Source organism: Vombatus ursinus, unplaced genomic scaffold (assembly GCF_900497805.2).
Source record: "Vombatus ursinus unplaced genomic scaffold, bare-nosed wombat genome assembly UNPS02009573.1, whole genome shotgun sequence".
In the NCBI taxonomy this organism is placed as follows: Eukaryota; Metazoa; Chordata; class Mammalia; order Diprotodontia; family Vombatidae; genus Vombatus; species Vombatus ursinus.
Window position 1 is genome coordinate 5,144,566 of NW_020949351.1, and position 27,890 is coordinate 5,172,455.

General features: G+C 34.3%; 1 protein-coding gene across 2 annotated transcripts in view; it reads left to right on the forward strand.

The window, feature by feature from the left end:
* The window catches only part of CDH7 (cadherin 7), a 197,432-nt gene that overhangs the window by 78,309 nt on the left and 91,233 nt on the right, over positions 1–27,890 (forward strand). For both annotated transcript variants that reach the window (XM_027852481.1, XM_027852482.1), the window contains exons 3-6: positions 1,979–2,273; positions 6,236–6,355; positions 20,243–20,410; positions 23,388–23,575. In XM_027852481.1, coding sequence (XP_027708282.1) covers positions 1,979–2,273; positions 6,236–6,355; positions 20,243–20,410; positions 23,388–23,575 — 771 coding nt within the window. The remainder of the gene's footprint in view (positions 1–1,978; positions 2,274–6,235; positions 6,356–20,242; positions 20,411–23,387; positions 23,576–27,890) is intronic.

Below are 27,890 nucleotides of genomic sequence, written 5' to 3' on the forward strand. Positions count from 1 at the left end.
CAGTGGATAGAGCACTTGACTTAGAATCAGGAAGATATATTTTCATGAGTTCAAATTTGACCATAGATGCCTATTAGCTGTGTGGCCCTGGGCAAGTTATTTTACCCTGTTTGCCTCAGTTCTTCATCTGTAAAATGAGCTGGAGAAGAAAATGGCAAACCACTCTAGTGTCTTTGCCAAGGAAACATCAGATGGAGTCATGAAGACTACGTCATAACTGAAAAACGACTGAACAACAAAGTTACACTCACTTAACAATGCAGAAAACAGAGCTTATGTAAACCATCTCAAACTCTGAGCAACATATTTAAAAACAATGACAACAATAATCACAACTGTAGTTTCAGGATGGTAGAGTCATAACAGACAGAGTGGACACTTTAAATTTCTCTAAACAGGATCACAGAATTAGAGCTAAAAGTATACAGCTTACATGTGATTTAGGCACCAATTTTTTTTTACCCTGGGAGAGGCAGCTGAAGCCAATGGGGTAGGATAACTTGCACATATATAGCAGTGTAGAGAGATGGGAACTAAGGACAGATCTGACTACAGATCCCTTGCACTTTGCATTACTCTATGCTAAACCATCATAGGTTTAAGAACTGAGAGGGTTCTGAGAAGCCATCAAGATGGTGCCCTTAAGGAAAGCACCCCAAATAATCAAGATAATGGTGACTCAGGAATAATTAGCAAGAACTGGTCACTTAGCTTTCTATAGATTGTTTTTTTTCCTTTTTTCTCTCCCTTCTTACTTTGAAGTTGGCAAGACAAAACACGAATGGAAGATTTTGGTATTAGAAGGCAGAACTAACATGCACATTTAGGTGATCTAGCTCTAGCTAATGAAAACTTCATGTTCTGTTTGCCCTCCCTAAGTCTTTCTGTATACATCTTAATTTATATCTCTACTATCCCTATAGTTTAAGAACTGCAAAGCTACCTCTATAGGACAGTTTTAGATTTTTCTAAGGAGAACCTAAGAAGTCTTAATATAATGGATTTTAATATAAGTGGTAATTCCATTTTGTCATGACATTTTTGTTTGTTTTTGTTTGCTTGTTTGTTTTGTTTGTTGTTTTTTGGGGGCAGGGTACTATAAAATGTCTTTTGAAATGGGAAGTTCAGTTGTGCATTTCTCAGGTCGTGAAGTTCAGGCAAGTGTGCAATTATGTCAGAGTATCTCAAGGTCTATCAGTTTGATATAATATTCTTACATAGCAGGGACATTCCCAGGCATGAAATACAAAGCTAGTATGTGGTGTCCCCACTGTTAGGTTGGGCTTAATCATGTGAATCTAATGAAGGTCTGAGTATTTCAAGAGAGTCTTTAGCTGATGTGTCAGGTGCCTATTGATTTAAGACTGCAGTTGTGTAGAACAGCATATTTCCCTATTTTCCTCTTTTAAAATACTGAAATGCTTTTGGAGTCATATTTAGTGACTAGACACATCAGATTTTGCTAATAATGAAAAGGATAAAAGGAAGAAAAATGAAATAATTAATGATGGGTTTCTTTAGAGTAGCAGGTGGTTTCTGAAGGAGCTTTCTTACTGTTTAGATGCTAAATAGTAAACATGTTGTACCACAGAGACTTAGAAGTCCTTTTTTCTAGGAGCAAAATGAATTAATTAGTAGATTATTTATTGAATGTCTACTGTGTTCAAGTAAAATGACTAAAACCTTGGAGGGACAGGCTGAATTATAAAATGAAACTGCAAGTTACTATGATTTTAAGATGACATATAGATTTGGAAATCAAACTGTTTACTGAAAGAAATGAAATTGTCTTGCTCATGAGAGCAAGTTGACAGATTCTGATAGTGTTTTTCTTCTGTGCACAATAAGCATTCAGCTTATCTTTCCTAGAACAATAAAATTTCATGTGCTGCTGCCTGACATAAGAATTATTTTTACATATCTCCATATCACTGACTCTCTTGTAAGTTAATCTCATCTCACATCAATTTTTCACCAGCTTCACTCTGATGTTGATAAAGGAGATGGCTCCATCAAATACATCTTGTCAGGCGAAGGGGCGAGTTCCATTTTCATTATTGATGAGAACACTGGGGATATTCATGCTACAAAGAGGCTGGATCGGGAGGAGCAGGCCTACTACACACTACGAGCACAAGCACTAGATAGGCTGACTAATAAACCTGTGGAACCAGAGTCGGAATTCGTCATTAAGATTCAAGATATCAATGACAATGAACCAAAATTTTTGGATGGCCCATATACTGCGGGCGTGCCTGAAATGTCTCCTGTGGGTAAGTACAGACCACTTTGATCTTGTAATAAAAAAACAAACCAACTAATTTTTAGGGATACTTTTTTTTAAACTCTCAATTTCATATACATATTTTGTGGTCATATTTGCCCAAATTATCTACTACTACTTGTTTTGGAGGGATTCACAGCAGACACCAACCATGAGTCCTACACTCAAAATATAACCTTGCCTTAAACTGAAGAAAACAATAATCTAAACACAGGAACTTCAGCATATGTAGCTGTTTTTGAAACCTGAACCAAGTGCTTTGGCCTTTTATCTCTTCTACGCTTCAATGCTTAAGCATTGCTTGCCTGTCAAATGGAAATGAAATTGTGCATTAAAAGTATATTTCATAAAAAACCAAAACAAAACACAAACCTCACACTAAACAAATACAAATCCCTGTGATTTTATTCTGTTTTTTCCTATGCCATAAGGGCAATGGTTCGATGTTGTGAGCAGCACTTTGTTGTCAAGGCTTCCTCCAGAGCACTATAAATGGCCAGTCAGTCTAGCATTTAGATTGGCTGATTTTTCTGTTTTCTTGTAATGAATCTGCATTTTACTGATAAATGTCCATTTACATTCACTTTCTAATCATGTTATAATTTCTTCATAAACTTAAATGGAAAGTGTGCATTGAGTTTACATTAGGCACAAAGTAACTTTCCGTCTGTGACAGGAAAAAAAAAATATACTTCTAAGCCTGATGGCATTGTTGTATTGCTGGCAGAATATCAAGTAATGAGTATTTTTCTGTATCAGGAAATAAGAATGTCTTTTCTTTTGTCATTTAATTTGTCCAAATACAGTCATTTTAGCCAACTGTGAAGAGAATCAAAAAGGAAAGATATTATAAAAGCTTAAAAACCTAAGGAGTAGGATAGGGCTAGACTGATTTCTTTGCATTTGTTTTTTAAGGATCTCCAATTTTTATAGTGAAAGCTTAGTTGAAATAATAATGATTAAAAGCACATTTGAACACAATAACATTCCAATTGTATTGATTTTCTTCAGATATAAAACATTTTTTGTCAAATGCTTCATTTAGTGATTACAATTTGGATGTTTTTATATTTGCCCCTATCATTTCCTCTGTTTCAGTAGGTATTTTACTATTAAAACAGAGTTCTCTTATGTTGGGAGCTTGGCTTCAGCTGGCTAGTGCTACTGATGTGGTAAACCTCAGGGACTAAAAGCCCTAAAAGTTTGAAATTCTGGTACCTCTAGGGCTTTTTCTCTTCAGGCAGAGGTTTGAACTTGGTTCAAACCGTTTACCACCATTAACAGGCCTTTACGTCTACCAAACAGGGTCATTCATTTTTCTTCTACTATTGTTCCCAGTACTTCAGAGTGATTCTTAGAGATGCCTGGCAGACAACAAAAGTGGCCCCCTGGAGGGAAATAACATGGAGAAAGGAAATACATATTTCCTTCCAGAATAGAGCTGAGTGGGGAATGACAAAAAATGGGAGCAGTGAAGGGACATTTCAGTAAGCATAGTATGCATATACCCTTTTACAGCATAGGGGCACTCATGTATAATTTTCAATGACTTGCTGAAGGCTTCCTGTGTCTAGATAATGACAGAATGTGGCTATTTCACACATATTTTAAAGCAGTTTAATATCAGCTATTTTTTAGAGAACGATATACTTTTGAGGCCAAATAATGCACCTTAGTCTTGATTTTGACGGTGCTACCCTGACATTAAAATATGTGAATGCAGCATTCACATATGTGTGTTATTTTGCTTGTTAGATTGACATATGTAAAAACCTGGCTCAGAGCTTTTTGGAAAATCATTTTTAAATGCCTTCAGAGTTTACTTTACAATAACATTGAATACTTCACTTATATTGAACTGAGGTTTTAAAAGTATTCACTACTTTAGCATATGTTGGATATATTTATATTGAGTCATAGTTTTTTCAAATTAAATATTTTTAATTAAAGTACTTGCAATATTCCCCAACTAGTATAGAACATCCAGATAATGTCTATTCATAAATAATCAAGAAAATATTTCTTGATTGAATGATAAACAGTAACAGGATCAAAGCAAAGGATGGGTAGTTTTGATTGCTTTTCAAAATAGCATTGTTGAAAATAATTCTAGAAATTTAATTGTTCTTTGGGAATATCAAAGTTACTGTTAAGTAAATGGGTTTTTCAAAAGAGGTTTTTTTTTGTCTTGGGGTTTACCTCCAGCACCAGATTTTAATAGGTTTCAGTTTTTGTGAGGATGGGTTCATTTGCCCCTTGGGAGTGGTTTTGGTCTTTCAGAAAAAAGCATTCATATCATTCAGAAACCTTTTGGCAGCATCTCCCATACTATTAAATCAAGAAAAACTGTGATGATGTCACTAAATAAATGTTACAGTCTAGAACAAATGAGAAAGGTGTGTGTGTGTGTGTATGTGTGTAAATATAACATGACTAATACTTAAAAAGAAAAATAAAGTACACATATATTGGCAAATTATTTGTGTATATATGCACACATGCACACACACATATTATATGTTTGTGTATCCTTTAAATTCATTAAAAGCAAGTAATAGAATTTTGAGGCAAATATAATCTCCTTTTAAGAGACAATGCAGAAAATGAGGAAAATCTTAGCATTACATAAGCTTTTATAATTAGAATGAGTATTAAAAGAAAAATAAAGATATGCAGGGTACTTAGAAGAGTAAACAAATAATAAGCCATCAGCTATAGATTATAGATGAATCACAAGATATAGACACTCAGTTCATAATACCTTCTTTAAAATATCATATGTCGATATTCTTAGAAATAAATCAAGTCCCTAAAGGGAAATTCAAGGGAGGATGATGGTATTATATAATAAGAAGAATGATGATTAGAAGCTACATGACACTTTTCTTATAGTGTTAGGAAGCCTTGGATTCCTCAGACACATACTACCTCTGTTGTTATGGTAAACTCATCTAACCTCTCAATGCCTCAGGTAACTCTCTAAGGCTATAATTCATAGAAATATTGCCATTCTGCATTATTCAGGGAATTTCCAAAGAAGCATAATGATGATATATTTGTATCATATTTTAATCTTTACAAAACACTTTCCTTAGAACCATGTGAAAATTATCCAATCCATTTATTCTTATCATATAGTCATTATTATCATAATCATTTTTACCAATAACTTCAATTTTTTCATTTCTAAAGTGAAAAAATATGGCCAAATGACCATTAAAATCCTTCCTAGCCCTAAAGCTTTATGTTGCTACATTCATTGTCACACATTTATTGAATAACTACCGGGCACTAAGATTTTTAAAAATTGATTAAAGAAGATATATTTTTCTGTTTTCAGGGAATTTTCATACCTAAATGGCTACAGGGTTGTAGACCACAATAGAAATAAATGAATAAATGTCACCAAGTAATTAAGGTAGTCAGTTAACCTCAAGGTCTATATGTTAGCTAATTTTTCCCCCTATGTTTAACATAGTTAGTTAATTTCGATTGTAGCCTTAGAACCATGGTAGCCAGATAGTACTAACAGATTTGGTGAGTCTTAAGTACCGTTACTCATGATGGCCACTTTGAACATCAGGAGCAAGGACTTCTGGGAACCTTGTCACTCTTGATCACTTGTAGATTGGATGTGGTAGATCAGAATATCCAAAGCTCAACCTTGCTTTTTATTTTTTGTTTTTTGTTTTTGTTTTTTTTTTCTTGGACACACATATCTGATAGTACTAGTAGCTTGGAACAATCGCTCAGATTTTTTTTAATCTTTTAAAATATTTTATAAATATTTCTAATTTTTAAAATGTTCTTGGTATTAAAACAGAAACATATAAATGTGCCTTAAAAAATAACTAGAATTGCCAGATTACTCATGATATCAATCTAGGATTTACAGAATTTTTTATGATACTTAGTGTTATTTAATTAAAACGGTGTTTTAATGACATATAGGAACCTCGGTGGTACAAGTAACAGCTACGGATGCAGACGATCCTACTTATGGCAACAGCGCCCGAGTGGTTTATAGTATTCTGCAGGGACAACCATACTTTTCTGTGGAGCCAAAGACAGGTAAAACTGGAATATACAGCATCCTTGAGAAGGATTTGACATCAATTTGTATGGGGAATTTTGATAATACAATCTGTTATGACACCAGACATTTTATTTGTCTTGATCTTGTTTCATTCAGTATGTTCATTTTGGTAACATAGAACATGCTATTTTCAATATTCATTGGCCTTCTTTGAAATATTTGGGTAAGTCAGTAGTTTTTCCTGTCAAAGCTAATCAGAGTATTAATATTTGTGAGAATCATTAAAGGTGACTCCAACTGCTTCCTCTTACATATGCTGTTGAATCTTGATTAGCTGCTTGTTCATTCCATGATGGAATTCACTTAGCAATTTAAGGTGAATTTTATAACTCAGGCCACTCCCTTCTGCCTCTCATTTTTCTGTTGCACCTTTCTCTACCAGAAATTATTATCCTCCTCAGATATTTATAATATTAGTCTAATCAAAGCAATTAAGAAAACAGATTTTTTTGAACAGCCCTATCACCACCATCACAACCAACAATGATGCATTTCAAATCAATTCAGAATATTAGGTTAATTCTATTCCATACTAAATTCCATGTTCTCTAGATTGTTTTTTGTTTTCATTTTTTAAAATTATGTTCTGTCAAATCCAACAAATTTCATTCAATACAGCCAACATTTATTAAGCTCTATCTACATGCAAGGAAGTAGTAGGTACTTTATATAAATAAAAAAACATATATAAAACATTCGCCTTCTTCCCTCAATTTTATTTGCACTGTTAAGGTGGGGTGAATAGAAGAATCAATATGTGTACAAATGAGTATAGTACAAAGTAGGGTGTTATGGGGGAATCACAGGATCATATATTTAGAGTTATAAGAGACCATAGTATACAGGGCTTCTTTTATCTGGGGTCTGTCAGCTAATTTTGAATTTATATATGTGTACACACATAAAGACATACACAAATACACACACATATATACACACATATATGTATATATATACATATATACACTATAGATATTATATATTATATATGATTAGTTATTTATTTTAAAATTTTATTTAAAAAATCAAAATATAAATAACAAGATTTCAGTACAGTTGATTTCCCTGAAAATTCTAGGTATTTTATTTTATACATTTAAAAACATTGTTTTGTGACCCAGTCCATAGGCTTTGCCATACTGCATAAGAGTTCTCAGATACAAGAAAATGTTAAGAACCTCTGCCTTAGAGGTCACCTGGTTCACCCCTCTCATTTTACAGATGAGGAAAATGAGTCTTAAATAGCTTAAATCAGGTCTAAAATGTAACACAAGTTTTAAGTGACAGAGATGAGATTCAAAATCTAGGTCATCTAACTGCAAATCCCACTATGTTTTCATTATACCATGCAAAGGTGAAAGCCACAAAAATAGCTCTAAGAAAATTTTAGAAGAAAAACACTAAATAATAAGGGACACATAAATAATCAGTGTCATTTGACTAGAATTACTTCAAGTCTTTGTCAGAGGGGGTAGAAATATTTGTTTTTCTGACTTATTGTTATCACACTTTCCTCTTTGACTTGTATGGCTGCCATGGGTTATTTATTTATTTTTATTTTTCTGTATTTTTCCTTCATTAATATGGAAATTAATGAAATAAGTAAATTTTCTCAAGCTCTGTGTCTCCATGGTAGACTAGAAAAAGCACCTTTGGTTCTGACTGAAACAGGTCTTGGAGCCAAGATATCCATATTCTATATAATTGAAAAACAACCTTCTTGGCTTCCTTGGGCTCACTTTTGTTCTTTATAAAATAGGCACCGTGATCCCCTTGCTTTATCACTGTAGGAAATCACACACATAATTATAAGTACTTTTTAAAACAGTTGTATTAGCTTATTTGAAAAATTGAGTTGGTATCAATCTCCAATTCACCAATTCACTAAATTTCATGTGTCCTGAGGTATTCACATAGGCAATAACAGATTCTTGTTATCTTGATATCTATTCAGCACTAGAAATTGTGAATCATATGGATGGAATAACATGGGGAAACAGTGCTAGACAAGTGAACTTAGAGGCAGTAAAATAAGTAGATTTATAATGTGAATAATATGAATATAAAGGGTATATTGGTGATATATTTAATGATAGATCAAAGGTACCTAAATCTAAACACCCACACCTTCCCTGTATATCACTCCTTTTTAGTACAACTTGACATTGAAAAGCTTCTGACAGTTTTATCAAGAAATTTCAATCCCTGGAATTGTATAACCAGTCACCAAATAACATGTAAAAATTGCAAAGCTTTCACAATTTTGTGGCTAGTAATGATTTCAATGGTATGCTTTGCAAAGACTTTCCAACATTTCCGGCTAAGGCATTACACTACTGCTTTAAGTTCTTCAGTCCACTAGAGAAAGAACATTATCCTATAATATTTTGGCAGTTATACCATTTGAATATTGAGAAAAATGATTATTTCTCTCTTGTATTTGATAACTAATTATTGAATTAGGACCAAGGGTTTTCCCCTTTTCTACTTTCTCATCCAAAAATCAACCAGTGTGGGAAATCTTGGGCAAACACTTACCCCAGGCTAAGATCTAAAATAAATTCTGAGTTTAGGTGAATGGGTGGATTCCTACTCATTGTGTTTACTCAGACAGGTCTGGGGAAAATGTGGATTCTCTCTTCTGTCAGACAGGTGATATGGAAACTACTAAGTCTCTTTGACCAAGACTTTAAGTCTTGGTCAGAGACTTAGATAAGGCAAAGACCCTCACTAGAATGAGCCCACATCTCATTATAAGATTAACGTTCTCATTAATTGTTAACCAATTAGAGTTGATTGCCACCCCCATAAACACCTACTTTTCCAAGGGTCTATCAGTTGTGAGCCCACCACCATGAGGGTATTTGGCATTTGAGAGTGCCACTGACTTCCTTTATTAATAAAGTGGTGACATTATTAATAAAATAACTAATTACTCAGAAATTAAGTCTCTCGATCCTTTTAAATGTCACAATATCATCTTTGTCGTTTTAGTCACAGGTGGAAAGAGGATGAAATGTGATGAAAAGAATATTTGGATATAGAGTCACAGAGCCTGAGTTCAAATTCTGGCTCAGTCATTTACTAGCTGGGTGACCTTGGGCAAGTTTCTTAAACTTCTAGTGCTTAGTCTCGTCATCTGTGAAATTAGAGACTTGGACTTCATGATCTTTAAGGCTCTTTCTACCTCTGAATGTATGAGCTTATGAATGATAGTACCAGAGTGTGTGGTGGGGTGGGGAGGGTGGGAGAAGTTCAGAAGGCAAGAGGGACATTGACATCTTGAAACCCATATAACCATTGAGACTTAGCTTTCTATTGGCATTAGTCTATGTAAAATTCATTCATGCTTCTGCCTTATGCTATTTTGGTAATCCACACCATGGAGAATGCATGTCTTGGCAGAAAGGGGAAAAAAACAAAACAAAACAAAACATAAAGAAACTGTCTTTTTTCCCCTGACACACACTGAAAGTTGGAAATCCCAAAGGAGCCAGAGAGAGCTGTAAATCAGTTTCTTGTTCATCTTTTTTACATGTTGTCAATCTGGTTCTTACCTATGTGAGAAATAATATTATTTCCTACATTTCAAAACCTAAGGGCTTCAAGCTAAGAGAGAAAGAATTATGACATGGGAGAAAATCACACCGGAAAATACATGAAATGAATATTACTTAAAAACAGTACCAAGTTATCATTTCCATGTTACTAGTATTTCTACATTCTTTGTAAGTTTTCCAACATGTGGTATGGTTTTGAAATCACAAGATACTACAAATTAGATCTGTGGCATTATTTCTCACAAGATGACTGAGTGGCCAGAGGGAAACTATTTCCCTTTCTGCCTTAGTTTCACCATCTGTAGAAATAAAAATTAGTTACATGTAAAAATTAATGGTCTTTAATTATTTTGACATTCTAACATAAATCAATTCACAGTGACAAAGCATTTGAATGATAGCTCTGTAACATTTGAAGACATCTTCAAAAGTCTATCCCCTTGCTTATAGTTTGTCTTCGCCACATGTAGCCATCTAGGTCCTTAAGTGTGACCCTTTGACTGAATCCATACTTCACAGAACTGTTTGGATGTGTCTGTCTGTGTGTAACATGGGCAAGAAAAGCAAAAGCCCTTGAGGGCTACATATGGCCTCGAGGCTGCAGGTTCTCCACCCCTGAACCATTTCATACATTTATTAATTCTTGAGGATAAACCTTTGTTTTTTAAGAACTGTAGGAAATGGCTATTAGGAGACTAAGACTGGTAGATCACTTGCACTAGGTAGTTCTATTGGTTGTCTCCACTGAGTATGGCACAAATACGATGAGTCTCTTGCCTAGGGAGGAATGAAACAGAACGGAATAGAAGTAGAGCAAAACTAATAAGCTGATCTATGAGATCATGCCTATGAGTGGCCACTTCTAACCTGGGCAGATAGGCCCAGGGTAACTCTGTGGTGCTAGGTGGTATATGTAGTCTATAATAGGTAAGTCTAGAGTAAGGAAGATCTGAGTTCAAATTCAGCCTTGAAGCTTACTTGCTTTGTGATCCTAAGCAAGTCACTTACCTCTTTTTGCCTCAGTTTCCTCATCTTCTGTAAAATGAGCTGGAGATGGAAATGACAAACCACTCCAGTACCTTTGCCAAGAAAACCCCAAATGTGGTCACAAAGAGTCAGACACAACTGAAATGAGTGAATGATGACAACAAAGTTTCAAAAAACAAAAATAAATATGGGGAGTAAACAGTTCAATGTCTAAAGTTCTTAATTGAATATAATTAGTTTTGTACATAAAATTAACATAGAAATTAATTTATAGATGTTGCTTTATCATAACAGAATGGAAGTACCTTTTTTTTTTTTTTGCTTTTCCTGCCCATGTTACCATGTTACATACAGACAGACCCAGACAGAATTTCAGGGTTGGAGGGGACCTTAGCATACATGTAATTCATCTCATAAGGAAATAGGAGTTCTCTCTACAACATTCACAACAAAGTAGACATTCAACATTGTTTAAAGATGTCTAATGAGGCAGGATTCTTTACCTCCTGACATAATCCTGTTCACTTTTGCATAACCGTTAATAGTTAGAAAGTTTCCCTTGCAGCAAATCAAAATCTGCCTCATTGCAACATATGTCCATTACTCCTTTTTTGCTTTCTGGGGAAAAACAGAACAAGTCAAATCTCTTTTCTATGTGACAGCCTATAAAATACTTAAAGACTACTATCCCATCTCTCAGCTCCCACTATGTTTCATCTTTTCCAGGCTAAGTATCATCATTTCCATGTATTATGTACATATATTAGCATACACTAGAGCTTGTAAGTGTCTTATTTCCATTATAGGTGATGTACACAGAAGAAACAAAACTTTTTGTTACTCTGTTAGATTTGTGAATTCCTGAGCGCCAAGATTCACTAATTCAAGTACACACACACACACACACACGTATGTATAAATATATATGTATGTGTGTGTATATGTATATCTAGTATTTGTATTTAAGACTTTGGTACAAAAATTATATGGAAATTCAAATACATTAAGGAGGAAAAATATACACATATCCTTTTTTCAAAAGAAAATATGGAACACTAATGTGTTATCTGTTCTCAGTTTTAAAATATTCTACTTTGATCCTCTAGTTGATAAGTGACCTCAATGATGTGGAGATTTCTTCTATCAGTACCAATTGCGAATTATCCATGTTTTCCTATTATGCATACTCTTGTTGATCATTCTTCCAGCATTCCACCAGGAATAGGGAGGTGATGATCCCATTGTATTTTGTCCTCATTGTACCTCATCTGAAGTTTTCTTTCCAGCTCTTGCTGCCATGTTTTAACAGGAACATTTATAAGCTGGAGACTGTCCAAAACAGAGCAAAAGGCCTTGAGTTCAAGTTCTATGAAGATCATTCAAATGATTCTTGAACGGTATTCAAGGACTTGAATTGCTGTCAAGTGGAGTAACTTTTAGACTTGTTCTCTTCAGGCCCGGAGGGCAGAACTAGGTAAAGAGATAGAAGTTACAAAGAGACAAATTTAAATTTGATCTTAGTAAAAACTTCCTAACAATTAGAACAATCCAAAAATGAAAGGAGCTAATTCAGTGAGACTCATCCTTCTCTTACATCCCTTCACTTTTGCTAATCTTTAAAGAGAAACTGCAAGCCTGCTTATCAGCTTTGTTGTAGAGGTGATTCCTTTTCAAAGATGATTTGCACTAGCCAGCTACTAAGCTTCAACTCTAAAATTCTGTGGTACAAAGTATACATGCTGCCTCATATTGATAGGGATATTTTTTGATTTGTAAATTAATATTTGTTATTGTTTTATAAGACATCATATACCTCAGTGCCAGTTTATTTCTATTTTTTTTGTACCTTGAGGCTAAAAGGAGGTAAAGGTCTGAGATAAGATTATTGTATGTTTTAATAGATAAGAAGTAATGATTGACTTGATCCTTATTGTTTCTGTTCCTGGAATGAAGTGTTGTAATTATTATGGCTAAGAAACAACACCTATGTATTCTTTACAGGTATGAAGATTTCATTCAGTGTACTGGGTGATATGTTTTATTAAGTTGCTTTCTTGCTTTGAGAGAGAATTCATAGGTGAACATTTTACCACTAAAGATACAACTTAGCTCTTATGACATTTTATTAGATACAATGTGTGTAACTGTGGGTAAATCCTCTCTGAGCCTCGGTTTCCTATAAATAAAATGGTGCCTATCTTACAAGATTGTTGTTAGGATGTATGCAAAATAAAATGTGTGTAAAATGCTCTGTAAACCTTAAAGAAGTATATTTATGTTGTGGATATGTTTCTCCATGAATTAATGAACTGATGGACGAATGAAAAGCATTTGTTGGTGGGAATGTGAATGTAAAAGCCAGGCTCTGTCCCTCTGGAAAGCTTACATTGTTTTAGGTAAAGACAATATACATGGAAGAATGATTCAAGCAAGCTGTTTTCCCCTAAAACATTTCAGGGATGATGAGTGGAGGACTAGGGAAGTTTGTCTACACACTCTTTGCTGAAGTAGTATGTGGTTTTGATTTGATGATGTTTCTCAGAGTAAGAGGTAGAGAGTGGGATGGAGGAGGATATATGTGCAGAGGCAAGGGAATTGGCAAGAATATATGGGGGTGGATGGCTGGATGGGATGTGAAGAATGTTCTGGATGGTCTGGAACTGCCTGGATAGAGTGAACTTTGAGAGTTTGTTCAATGGTTCAGAGTCAGAGTTCCAAAGGTGAGTGGATTGATCAGTCAGTCAATCGATCTACCTAATTATCTACCTATGGGAGTCAGTATGGCACAGAGCATAGAAAGTGGTTTCAGTTTCAGGCAGACCTGGGCTTAAGTCTCACTGCCAAGTATTGGCTGTGTGACCCATGGGAAGTCACTTAATGTCTTAGTACCTCAGGAAATTTTCTGAGACTATAAGTTGCTGAGTAGCTATTGATGGTTTCTTTACCATAAATTGCCTGTTTAAGTGAAAGCACAAGTAAGGCTAGATACTTAGTAGCTCTCTAATCTATAGACACTTAATTAGCTCTCTAATCTTCCTAATCCAGGTACTCCTCCCAAAAAATCATCCTTGCTTCTCTATCCTATGTAACTTTTAAACACACTCTAAGGTTTATTTATGGAATAGAGTATTTCCATAGTATTAACATATGACTCACATCATGTTTAATATTTCTTATCAATTCAGGGTAGATATTAATATTGACAATAAATATTTAAAGTTTACTACTACTACTACTACTACTACTGCTGCTGCTGCTGCTGCTGCTGCTGCTGATGCTGTATAGTCTGGCATAAGTCATAATCCTGGACTAAACACAGGTGCACATACAATATATCCCTCTTTAAAAGTCATTGCTATAAAGACAAGTGACATTAATTTTGATAAAGTAAAAGAACAATGGCTAATGCTTAGTTGCTATATTCTTAAACCCATGAATAAATTTTCATGTAGTTTATCAGAAAGGTAGTGTTATAGATCAGGCTTGCCTTGGAGCCAAATTCATTGCCACTTTTGGTATAGCTGGATTATTCCAATCAAATACCTTCAATTCTATTCAATTAATTTCAATAAACATTTGTATAAAATCCTTGTGACTTGGTTTACATGAAATCAGGTACACACCAGCTATCAGGTAATCCATAACTCAATACTGGTTTTAGAGCCCCTGTGCCCCTAAGGCCACTCCAGAGGATGGGAAACTGGTGGTAAAGAAGGTAAATGAAGGAAGGTGGGTACAGTTTTGTTTAGGTCAGACAGTCTGATATACAGCTACTACAAGAAGCTTTTTCTAGGCTTATATTGGTTTTAAGTTTGGAAGACTAGAGAAGAGTGAGTCATTCAGAAACAGAACTGAGGAAATATCATATAGAGAGTATTTGTTTTGTGTGGCTTCAGAAGGAAAAATGGGAATCCCCATATAAGCAATTTCAAAGTAATCTTTGACTTACTCCCTTTATCCAATCAATTGCCAAGCCTTGTTCCTCTGCATTGGTCTCTTGCTCTCTGGTTATGTGACCACAAGCTTAGTTCAGACCTTTATCTCTTATCTGGACTTTTGCAAATTGTCTTCTATTTGATTTTCTTCCCACGAGTAGCTCCATTCTTGAATCCATAGTTACCAAAGTTATATTCTTTAAGCATAGGCCTTATCATGTCATTGACTTGCTCAAAAAGGCCCAGTGGCTACCTGTTCTGTAGAAGCAAAACATAAACTCTCTTGTTGAGCATTTACAGCCCTTTACAATGTCTCCTTCCTACTTTTCCAGGCATGTTGCTCAATGTTTCCTTTCATGCACTCCTTATTCCATGCAAACCAGCCTGCTTGCTGTTCTTCATATATAGGATTCTACCTCATGCCCTTGAACCTTTGCATAGGGTTTCCCCATGCTTGTAATGAACTCCTGTGCCTCTTAAAAACCTTCCTTCAAGGTTTAGTCAAAATATCACTTCCTAAATTAGGCCTTTCCTGATACTCGTAACTACTACTGCCTCCTATGCTACAAAATTACTTTGTACTTACATGTGTACAAATATATTCCCAAAGCATTGCATAATTGTTTTCTTCAGGGAAGGTTGTTGAGATCTCTAGGGTCAACCCATACTCACAGAAAATGTTATAGAGCACAACAGCATTAGTGTTCAGTCATCAGAACTCATATTCTACCAAAAACTCCAAGAGCTTTGTACACTCCTGCTTTAAGTTTGTGTGCAGAGATGCTCCAAAGGTTGTCATCCATGTCATGACTTGTGAAACTCCTGTACCAAACTTGTCCCCCCAAATGTAATTGCATGGCACAGCAGCAATTTTATACTAGATAATTTTAGTATACCAGAAAATCATCTGAAAATCCAGTTCATACCTGACTAACAGACCACTGATGAGGAATCATGATAATGCTTATATTTTACATTTGGTATTCTATTTTAATAACATGGATTATAGACATTTCTCTACCATGTTCTATGATCTCTATGTCAGTGTTTTATCCTGTAGTGAACAACTAAATAAACATTTCTGAATTTTTGTCTAAAATATAAATTCTTAAATCATTCTCAAAATGATTTTCTAACACTAAAGGAAAGATTCTTCTCCCTGTAGATGACTCTACCCATAGTGATGTACTCAAATTATATTATTGACTTCAGTAAGATCTCTGCATATCTTTAGAGATGTGATTGAGAATAGATCTGTTCGCCATCAAGGCACAGAGCAGTCACCTGTCATTTGTGCTACTCTGTATTTTGTACCATACATACATAAATCAATGGCAAAACCTTTTTCATCAAATAGTTGATAAACTCCCGCTTCTAAATTTTATCCTTTCTAATACTCAAGTCCAAAAAAAAAAAAAGAAAGTATGCAACATAGACCTAGAAATATATCATAGCTGAATTTTTTTGGTCATATAACCATTTTCTGCCAACTGCCTCATCCTTGTCAAAAGTATGTTAAACAGAATGGATGTTTATATATTCACTTTGTCACCTGAATTTTCAGCGGTACCTTTTACTTCAGAAAAAGGTTTCATTTGCTACATCACTTACAGAGAGAAAATGAAAGGCTTACATTCAAGTGTTTAACTTGCATAAAAATAATTCTGTCCTAATAATTCTATCTCCTGTCAGAGATAGCACCATTAAACAAAACCTTTGGAGGCTGACTGTGCTGTTTACTTTGTTGATTAGTTGAGAGCTATAGCTTTCTCTTTCATAATAACGAACTTACGAAGATGATGGCTCACTTATGTAGACTTACTTTAGAAGGGAATGATGATGAGGGAAAAGTGAATGGAAATTAAAAATTAAAACTTGATGAGTAGAAAATCTCTCTAATTTGGTAGTTTGTTGTCTTAATAAATTCAGTTGTCTGCATAACAGATCTCTCCTCTAACCTAGCCTAAGAATATGTAATATTTAGAAAGTGAAAATAAATAAAACAGCTGCTTAGTATTCCACAAATAGGAAATGAAAAAACATAGGTCCCAAAGCCCCTATCCTTTATTCAGGGTATTTATATTTCTTCCTTTGGTGACTATGTGAGTTGAAGTCAATCCATATTCCTCTTGAAATCAGTGCTAACAGCTGTACTGAATACCAAATATGAAATATTCATAGCCTTGATTTTAGGAAGATTTTTTTGGGGGGATACATATCAACAGAACCAAACATATGTGTGTTGCTGTTTGTTCTTGGGGATTTTGCCTGCATTGTTTTAAAGTTAAATTATAAAGTGTTCAGATGCCCTAATGGATCTAACTATAGTATACTCCCATTGTCCCTCTATTTAAGTGATTGTAGTAAAGGCATAGAATTGCAGAGTGTTTTAAAAGAAGTGATTGATGCTTAAGCCCTTCCTCACATCAGAGCTGTCATTCCATTGTCATCTAGATTGTGAAAATCTTTATAGTTTGATTCAAATAAGTTTTATAAAAAATTAGCTTCAATGAATATTTTTATTTAAATATAAAAGTAGAAATGTTCTGATAATGATGATTTTTTTTCTTTTTCAATTTTATATTTTTTTAACTGGGTAGTTGATTTTCAAAATTCAGGTGGCTGATTTTTTTTTTTCCCTTTTGATGTGCATGTAATCTGCAATGTTCACAAAAATAAGGATTGGGTGGCTCAGAACGCTATTTTATTTCAGACCAGAAATCAGTAGGAAATAATCAGCATAGTTTTTAAATTAATGAAAGTGTTTCTTTTTCTATACCCCACTCCCCACGAAGGACCATTTTGCAGCAATGTACATTGATCACTGACATGAAACAAGGGAATAGACTTTACCTATTATTCATTTGCCATTTGTTGAAGGTTCACTAAGTGTACAGTGTTCTCTCAGCCACTCCAAGTGATACTAGGATCACAGAATTCAGGATCTCTGAGTTGCAAGGGACTTCCTATGGGGAGACATCTAGTCAAACAGTGCCCTCTATGACATCCCTGATAAGCGGTCATCCATGCTCAATGGGAAAACCTACAGTGAAGAGGTGATAACCTATTCTACTTTTGAATAGCTTTAATTATTAGGAAGGTTTCTTTGCATTGAACCTAAATCTTCCTCTGCAATTTCTGTTCATTGCTGCTCATTTTTTTCTTTTGGGACCCAGGATGGCACTGATCTTTTTTTTTTCTTTTAACCTGACAGCCCCTCATATATGCTATGACAACTATCATTATTCTTCCCATCCCCCATCGCCCAATCTCTTCTTCAGGCTAAAAATCTCTAGTTTCTTCAATAGACTTATATGGAGTGGTCTAGAGGACCCACCTTATCTTGATAACCTTCCTCTTGACACTCTCTGGCTTATCAGTATCCCTCCTAAATAAAAGGTAGTTTCCAGGGGAAAAAAATCATCATGATCAGAACATTTCTACTTTATTTTGAATAAAAATATTCATTGAGGCTATAGGTTTTTTTTTTATAAAACTTATTTGAATCAAACTATAAAGATCTTCACAATCTAGATGACATTGAAATGACAGCTCTGATGTGAAGAAGGGCTTAAGCATCAATCACTTATTTTAAACTGAACATAATATTTCAGATATAGTCTAAGCATGGCAGAGCTCTGTCACTTCCTATGTTCTATACATTATGGGTCTCAAATTAGCATAGGATTGCATTCATTATTTTGACTGCTGTCCTGTTATTGATTCAGCTTTTTTCACACAAAATGTTGTATAGCTGTCCCTTCACCATATTGCAGCAATGAAATTGATTTTTTGAACCTAAGTATAGAAATGTACATTCATCCATATTAAGTGACATCTTTATTAGGTTCAGCCTGCTTATCATTTTAGCCTGTCAAGATTTTTTTTTTGGATCCTGAATTTACTTTCCACTGTGTTTGCTATCCCTCCCAGCTTTATATTATATGAAAATTTGATAAGCGTGCCATTTATATTTAAATCAAATTCACTGAAAAAAATCTCACTAGAAACTTCCCTTCAAGAAGGTAACATAGGTAGTAGATGTGGCTCTCAGGGCAGCTATTTAGCTGCTGTGTACATTGCATATATTCCATAACATAATTTTTATCCTTCTGAAGATAACATTGTTCATCATTTGAAGTAATTAGCTTTTTTTTTTTTCTGTGAACATCTAGAAAATCCATAGATGTTCAGAGCACTGGTATCTACTTTTGGCTCCTGGAGATGACCCCAAAAGATGGAAAATTGTTACAATCAGTTGGCTTTTGACCATACATCTGTTGGATTAATACAAGAATACTAAATGAAAGGCCAAGATAGTGCTTGTTTCCTATATTGATAGAGATGTCAAAGAGATGAATGCTTATGTAATACAATTATAGAATCCTTTTAGGTCTAACTTAAAAATCAATGTTAAATATACTTTTCTAGTTGTTAATTTAATTTCTTTCCAGAGGAATAGTAAGCAAATCTTGTACCATTTGATACCACACATAATATATTTGGCCATTAAAGGTGACTTTAAGTCAAATCACTCTGCAAGATAATTTATTGCCAGTGGTGCTCTATAAGAAAGGGTAATAGGGTAAAAGAGCATATGATTTCATGGCAACAGAATGCTATCAATGCAAATTTCCAAACTAAACTGTATAAGCTTCTATGCTTTGTGTTACAAATGTCATAGGTTATATATTGAGAACATCAATCTTTAGCATGATTAATAATTAACCTTTTGTCTCTAAATTCTCAATAGAGAAGGCAAATTAGTATTACTGACTTGCTTTCCTTCATGTAGTTCTTTTCATCTTTAGTACTAGATATGGAGTCATGAAGAACTGAGTTCAAATCCTAATTCTTATGAGACTATTGGTAAGTCAAGTAACTTTTCTGACCTGCAAAATGGGAAGTAATAAGTCCTGTAGAAGCTACCTCAGAGACTGGATCGAATGAGATTAATTGACCAACAAGCTTTTATTAAGTGCTTACTATGTTCCAAGCACTATGCTTTGTGCCAAGGATACAAAGATTGTCAAATGAAAAAATATCATTAATGAAATGAAATGAAAATGAAACAGTCCCTTCCCTTAAGGAGTTTATATTATATTAGGGAAGATATTATATATGTAAATAACTACATATAAAATATATGCAAAACAAATACAAGGCACATTGAGGGGAAAGGGCTAATTAATATAAGTAAAGTATTTTGTATTCTATAAATGCTGGGTATTATTATTGGGCATAATCATAACATTCCATTGCTCTTAATTTGTATTTTTTTTAAAAAAGGAACAAAACGGATTTAGTTCTTGTGTACAAATGCTGTTAGTTACAAATATAATTATTTGAATTTATTTTACTGGGATTTGACATTTTCCAGGTGTCATCAAGACTGCCCTGCCCAACATGGATAGAGAGGCTAAAGACCAGTATTTGCTTGTAATTCAAGCAAAGGATATGGTTGGGCAAAATGGAGGACTATCAGGGACTACGTCTGTCACAGTCACCCTTACTGATGTCAACGATAATCCACCCCGCTTTCCAAGAAGTAAGATACTTTACTAAGCAATACAACTGCAGTATCTTTGCATCAACAATTTTTGTTTTAAGATGACCTGAATGTGCAATAGGATATCTGAAAGAAGTATGTTAATGTCCTCTCCTTCTCTTAACGTAACCAAAATTATTACCTTAATTTGAAATTGTGCTTTTATTGGTAACGTGAATATTTAGCTTTAATAGGCTTTATAGGACATTCTAGGTCAAGGGTGGGGAATCTGCGGCTTCAAGGCCACATGTGGCCTTCTTGGTCCTTGGATCAGCCTTTTGACTGAGTCAAAATTTTACAGAACAAATCCTTTTATTAAGGAGATTTGTTCTGTGAAGTTTGTATTCAGTCAAAGCACCACACTTGAAGATCTAGAGGGCTACAAGTGGCCTTGAGGCAGCAGGTTTCCCACCTCGGTCTAGTTAATCATATAATTAAAAATTTAAACTAGTAGAAAATTTAAGAACTTTTGTTTTAAGTTTGCAGAGATAGGCAAATTTGGGGCATATATCCTATTACATGCTATAGAGCACAAGCTTTTTTACCACTGTTTTAGCAGAGTTCTGTGCAGGGTTGGATTGAGGGAGGAGGACATTGATGAGCTTTTTTTAAGTTAACTGGGGTAGTTCTTGGACACAAAAACATTGTTTATCTCTGAGTCTATATTTAAAACCTTCCAGATTGATTTGACCTGCTAGAGCTTATATTCCATTGACATAGTCCTCCAGATCCCAAGTCCTTGTACAAATCACAGGGCCACATTAGAATCAGACTTGAGTGGAAGATATTGTACTTGACTTGAATTAAATGCAATTTCTTCTATTATGACTATAATTTCATTTTCATGGTCCATATATTATAAGGGTCTTTGCATAATGAGATTCAATTTCATTTTAGAAAAAATTGCACATATAGCAATGAATGACTTATTTTAAGACACAAATAAAAATGTACTAAGATTAATATTTAGTTTTTAATTTTATATTTCACACGTTTGTTTACCTGTTCATGCACACTGCATATTCTTTTAGCATTTCAACCACATTTTTCTTGCACATTCAATGTTTCAAAAGAAATCAATCTAAAACCCAAAAAACTACATGCCCTCAATTTACTTCCTTTGAACAAGGTGGCATTTGACTTAACCAAGGAAAGAAAGATGGAAAAATACACACACACACACACACACACACACACACACACACACACACACACTCACTCCAGTTAGAGGTCCACTTCGAGTACTGTACTCATTTTTTTGTACCTTTTTGTAGTGTTTCTTCAAACTGTCAAGAGAAGTTAGAACAAAATATGAACTCTGAAACAACTTAGCCTAAAGAAAAGGAAGAATAAGGTTGGATTCAAATAGTTCTTCAAAGCTAATAATGTGAAACAAGGAAACATTGATCAAACTTCATTTTCCAGAACCTCCCAAAGTCATGCTCTCTGTGCCACCAACCCTTCATATAATTCCTTTACTGCTTTCTTTCTATCAAAAAAGAAAAGTTCTTTAAGATAAAGTCAAATTCTTTGCCATTACAAAATATTTATAAATACCAAAACACCTACTATCAGTGTTGGAAAAAGAAACCCAGAACTTAACCTTTAATGATGTTACTGGTGTCTTTTACATGCTGAAATAAAAAAAATGATTTCACAGTCTTGGTTCCCATTATAGACAAAAGCATTTATTTTTTTCCTCTAAGGTTAGAATAGCAAGAGTTGACATTTAGTACTTTTCTAGTTTCCATTGTGTTGTTTGGCCATGGTAATATGAATCTTCTCTGCTTAATGGGTGCTTCGTTATTTATTAAAGCCAAGTAAAGCAAAACTTTTTATTAGGTTTATTTTCTTTTATTGATTTTATAATTTAGACCTTCTTTCTATGACCTTTGTGACTTTGCTAACTAAACAGTTGGAATTTTGAAGATAATCACTCAGGAAGCTGAAGCTCATATTACCACTATAAAAGACTGAGGGGGTACTTTTAGCAAGTTACAAATCCCAATATTCAGTTTAAGAGATGATTTATTCTTATCAGTCAGCTTACTCTCTCTATTTCTCTCTTTCCCACCCTACTCTATCCCTCAAAAAAAACACAAACAAAAAAAAAACATACTTTATTCTCCCCCAGAGAGAGATGGCAGTAGGAAAAAGACACTTTGTAAGCTATAATTCTGTCTCCTAATGGAACTGGAATAGGATGTCAGTAGCAAATGTAAAATGAAAAAAGAAAAGGGGTGAATGGTGATGTTTTTCTAAAAGAGGGAGTTTTAAAATATGGTCAGTTTGATTATCACCCTGAGCCAAAAATTTTACATTTAAAAAAAAATGTAGTTAAGTATAGTGGTCTTCCTTCCCTTCTTTCTCTTTGTCACAATTAAATGACATTTTAATTCTCTTTGATCACAGTAAACATTATATTAAACAGAAACCCAAACAGCATTTCACAAGATTAGGTCTCATCTTGGTCAGCCTCTGAAATTAAATCCATCAACTTATCCCATATTAAATGAATTGTACCCATTGGTAGTAATAAAATCATTCACAGTGATTTTATTTGTATATCTCAGATCCATAAAAGACATGCTACATCTATATCATTATGTTTTCTTTCTTTAAAAAACAAATAAAATAAATTGTTTCATTAAACCAGAAATGGAAGATGGAAGATTTCTTCTCTTACCTGTCAGTAGGCCATCTATTTGTTTTCACAGTGATTTGGTTTCCATTATATAATCTTAGACATCAGACTTCTTAAAGCTATCTAAGACTTCCAGTTCAGCTCATTGCTTACATACACTGAGACGAAAAAATAAAAAAACCCAACACAGAACTAAATGATCATAGATGAATAGTTTTGATGTTGTTGTTGTTGTTGGGATAGGTAAGTTTAGTGTCAGCTAAGAAGAGGGAATAATATGTGCCTCCTGATAATAGAAGACATTATTTTCAGTCCTTGTTTTAAATTTTGTAGGGTCTTACCAATACAATGTCCCAGAGTCATTGCCTGTGGCATCAGTGGTGGCCCGAATTAAAGCTGCTGATGCTGACGTGGGACCAAATGCAGAAATGGAATACAAGATTGTGGATGGTGATGGCCTGGGAGTTTTCAAAATTTCTGTTGACAAAGATACACAGGAAGGAATCATAACTATTCAGAAGGTAATCTTTTGTTTGTTGCAGTTTTTGTTTTGTTTTGTTTTGTTTTTAAAGATCATAGTACATAGCCATGAAGGAAAAGTCTCTCAATGAAGATCAGGGTTGGCTTTTGTTAGCATGTGCTAATTGAATGTGTCACATCAGGGATTCTTTACGTGAAGTCTGAACTTTGTGTTTATTTTCAATATTTTAATAACTATTTCAGTATTAGTGGTTTCCATTTTAATCCTATGTATTTTATTTTTAAAAAAGCTTCCTCTGAGAAGGGGTCCATAGGCTTCACTAGGCTGCTAAAAAGGTTCCAGTGACAAAAAATAAAGCTAAGAATCCCTGCACTACATCAAGTTGAATTGCTTCTTCATGCCTGTTCCGCTAAAAGTAATCTACATCTATTGTCAGGTACTTGTAGGGCCTTGAATAACTTTATGTGCTGCTGATTCCTCTGTTTCATTTTCTAGTTGAATCTATAACCCTTATCTATAATGCTGAAATAACTAGGATTGTTCAAAATTATGCCATTCTTGAATGACCTACTGTCAGAGTCAAACTTCCATAGACACTATCTACTCTTCAATCCTTTTCATCTTCTTTTTCCATCTGAACATGGAAGACATTTCTCAGAATTAAAGAACTTTTCTCATGACAAAACTGTACTTTTACAAGTTGTGGTTCTACGATAACTTAAGTATAATCCTTGAGGCTCTTTGCATTTTCTTCTTATTAATAATATCAACTTCTAAAAGGACCTAACAGAATATTATTTTTACATGCTGAATTTATAAAAGTGGAGAAAATTAAAAATGCAATACGAATTAATGTTAATGGACCATCCAAATGCAATTTAATTCAAAGTATTTGTAAAGAACATATAAGTACAATTTGTTGCAGTAGGTGCCAAGAAGAAAAAGATAGATTAAAAAAATATAGATTTTGATCTCAAGAAGATTGCTGTCTTAGTGACAATGGGTTGAAAAGAGATACATACAATATAATTATGATAACAAGGAGAATGAGCTAGGCAGCTGTAATCAAAGTAAGAGAAGGGTTCAAAAGTGCTATGGGAAATTTAGAGGACAGAGAGAGCACAGGAGCCACATAAATAGCTCTGTGGCCTCATTTAAAACAGTCTCCCTCTAACAGTAATATAAGGGACACGGTAATAATAGCCTCAGAAGGTTAGAAATATACTCTAAACATTTACAACCTGTTATATATCTTATGTACTAACTGAATTCAATTATGTAATAACTGAATATATATTGTTTATTCTTATATATTTATATTATTATTAAATACATAATATATTACATGTATACATATATACACACATACAAAACACTTGTGTGTTTATATACATACACACATATGTACACATATACATATATATATCCACGCAGAGATATATAATCATGTGGTAAATCCTCCAGAGGAGTGAGATGTTCTGTTCTCTTTTTTTTTCTGAAACATGTTTCATAGAAATATGTTAAAATTTTGAGGGGCAGCTAGGTGGCACAGTGGATAGAGCACTGGCCCTGGATTCAGGAGGACCTGAGTTCAAATCTGGCCTCAAACACATAACACTTACTAGCTGTGTGACCCTGGGCAAGTCACTTAACCCCATTCCCTACTCCAAAAAACAAAAACAAAAAAAAATTTTTAGTTTATGCTGTATACTATTTAATGATTTTAAAACCTTCTTTAGATGAAGAAAAGAGCTATATTTCTCTTATTTGAGCTATTCTGCTTCTATGATGTATTATTTCTATTTTTTAATGAAAAGTATATTTTTAAAAATAATGCCTATCCTTACCATTTTATATATTCTGAAAAAAGCATAAGTAACTGTTCAGACTCCTGTTAGGAGACCTGATTTGGGGCACTCTGACCATTAATTAACAATATGACTTTGTATCAGCCACTTAACCTTGGTGAACTTCAGAATCCTCATCTGTAAAATGAGTAGTGTGGACTAGGTAAAGTTTAAAGTCCTTTTAAATTCTAATATTTGATATATCATAAAATTGTTGCTAAAATAATGGCATTTAAAAGTACATTTGATATGCAACTTTTAATTTTTTAACATTTTTTTAACATTTTTTATTTAAAGTTTTGAATTCCAAATTCTATGCCTCCCTCCTTCCTTTTTCACCTTCTCCCCTTCCTGAGACTGTAAGCAATCAGATATAGGTTATACATGTGCAATTATGTAAAAGATTTCCATATTAGTCATTTTGTATAAGAAGACTCAAATAAAAGGAAAAAAATAAAGTGAGAAATAGCATGCTTTGGTCCGTATTCAATCAATACCAATTCTTTTTCTGTAGGCAGATAGTATGCTTCATCATTGGTCCTTTGGGATTGTCTTGGATTATTGTATTGCTGAGAATAGCTAAGTCATTCATAGTTCTTCATCAAACTGTTACTGTGCACAACGTTTTCCTGGTTCTGTTCACTTCACTATGCATTAGTTCATATAAGTCTTTCCAGGTATTTCTGAAATCATTTCTTACAGCACAATAATATTCCATTACAATCATATACCACAGCTTGTTTAGCCATTCCCAATTGATGAGCATACCTTTGAATTCCAATTCTTATGTATGTATGTGTATATAGATACACACACACATATATAATACATACACATATGTGCATATAGATATGTATATGTCTATATGTATGTGTACATACATGTATATATCTATATACACAGACACAGACACACACACACAGACACACACACACATATATATACCCATATATACACACACACACATATACACAGAATGAATGAATACATTTCTTTCCCCCACAATCCCCAAGAAGAAAGCCCCTATACTTCAAATGTCTGGACCTGGCCCTGAAGAGAAAGTAGTAGAAGCACTCATGTATACATGTTTTCATCCATGTGACAGCCTTGGAGAGGAGAATCAGGTGCTCCAAGGTGTGAGAGTTCCTGAACCCCAGATTTCTAAATAACCACAAGCCCCCTTCTAATCTTTCTTGTTCCCTTATACTTTATTCCCTTTTGTGTATGCTAAGGTTTAGTTATACTGGTCAACCTGCTGTTCCTCACACACAGCACCTAGTTTCCCCTCTCTGTACCTTTGCACTAGCTGTCCTCCATACATAGAATGCTCTCCCTGCTAATGTCCATCTCTTGGCTTGCCTGGCTTCCTTTAAAGCTCAACTCAAATCACACATTGTGCAGGATGGTTTTCTGCAAACCCATTCCCAGGTTACCCACAGCTAGAACCATCTTCTCTAAGTTTATCTTTCCATCTACTGATACATGTATATATCACACACACAAACACACATACACACGAATATATCCTCATTTGAAATTTGAATTTTAACTATTTGAAGGCAGGGATCATTTTTGTTTGTTTTGTTGTGTTTTTCCTCGTCTTTCATTGTATTTATTCCCAGTTCTTAGCATAGTCTCACGCACATAGAAACCACTTCATAAATGCCTTTTGACTGAATGAATAGAGAAGTAAGGAGTTCTTGGATAGTGACAGCCACTTTTGGTGTGAGTGGAGAAAAGAGATCAGATGCAAGAGATGTAGAAGAGATAGAATCAAGAAGTCAACTGCAGATGGGAGATAAATTAGAATGTAAAGTTGAAGATTCCTAGGTTTTAAGCCAAGATCACTGGAAGAATGGTAATACAGAAATAGAGAAGTTGCGAGGAAGGGTGAGTTAAGGGAGAAGATTAATAAGTTCTGTTGTGGACATGCTGAGTTTGAGATACCTATGGATACAGTTTGAGATGTATGATGGATCATTGTTTTAGATGCAGAACTAGAGATCTGCATGGGTATGATAGTTGAATATAAGAACCACATAAAATCAGCAAGAGAGAGTTTATAGAGAAAAGAGAAGGCTCACGGTGGAACCCTGGGATATATCCATACATAGAGCAGGATGTGGATGAATAGATTTGGATATATGGAGTGAATGGGACCAAGGAATCAAGGATGACACTGAAATTATGAACCTTGGTGACTCAGAATATGGAAGTATCCTTGACAATGACAGGGACATTTAGAAGAGGTGAGGGTTTTGGGGAAAGAAAATTGTTTCATATTGAGATGCCTACAGGACATCCAATTCATAATTGTCAATAGATTAGAGGTCAAGAGAGGCTATACATCTGAGAATCATTTAAGAATATAAACTGTAGGATTTATCAATATCAATCATTAGAGTCTTCGAAAGAGAAGTTTATATTGGCTTATAGGATGGAAGTCCAATTGCAATGGGTTGGTAAGTGACTGGAGGTAAGAAAGTATAGGCAAAAAGTGTAGACAGA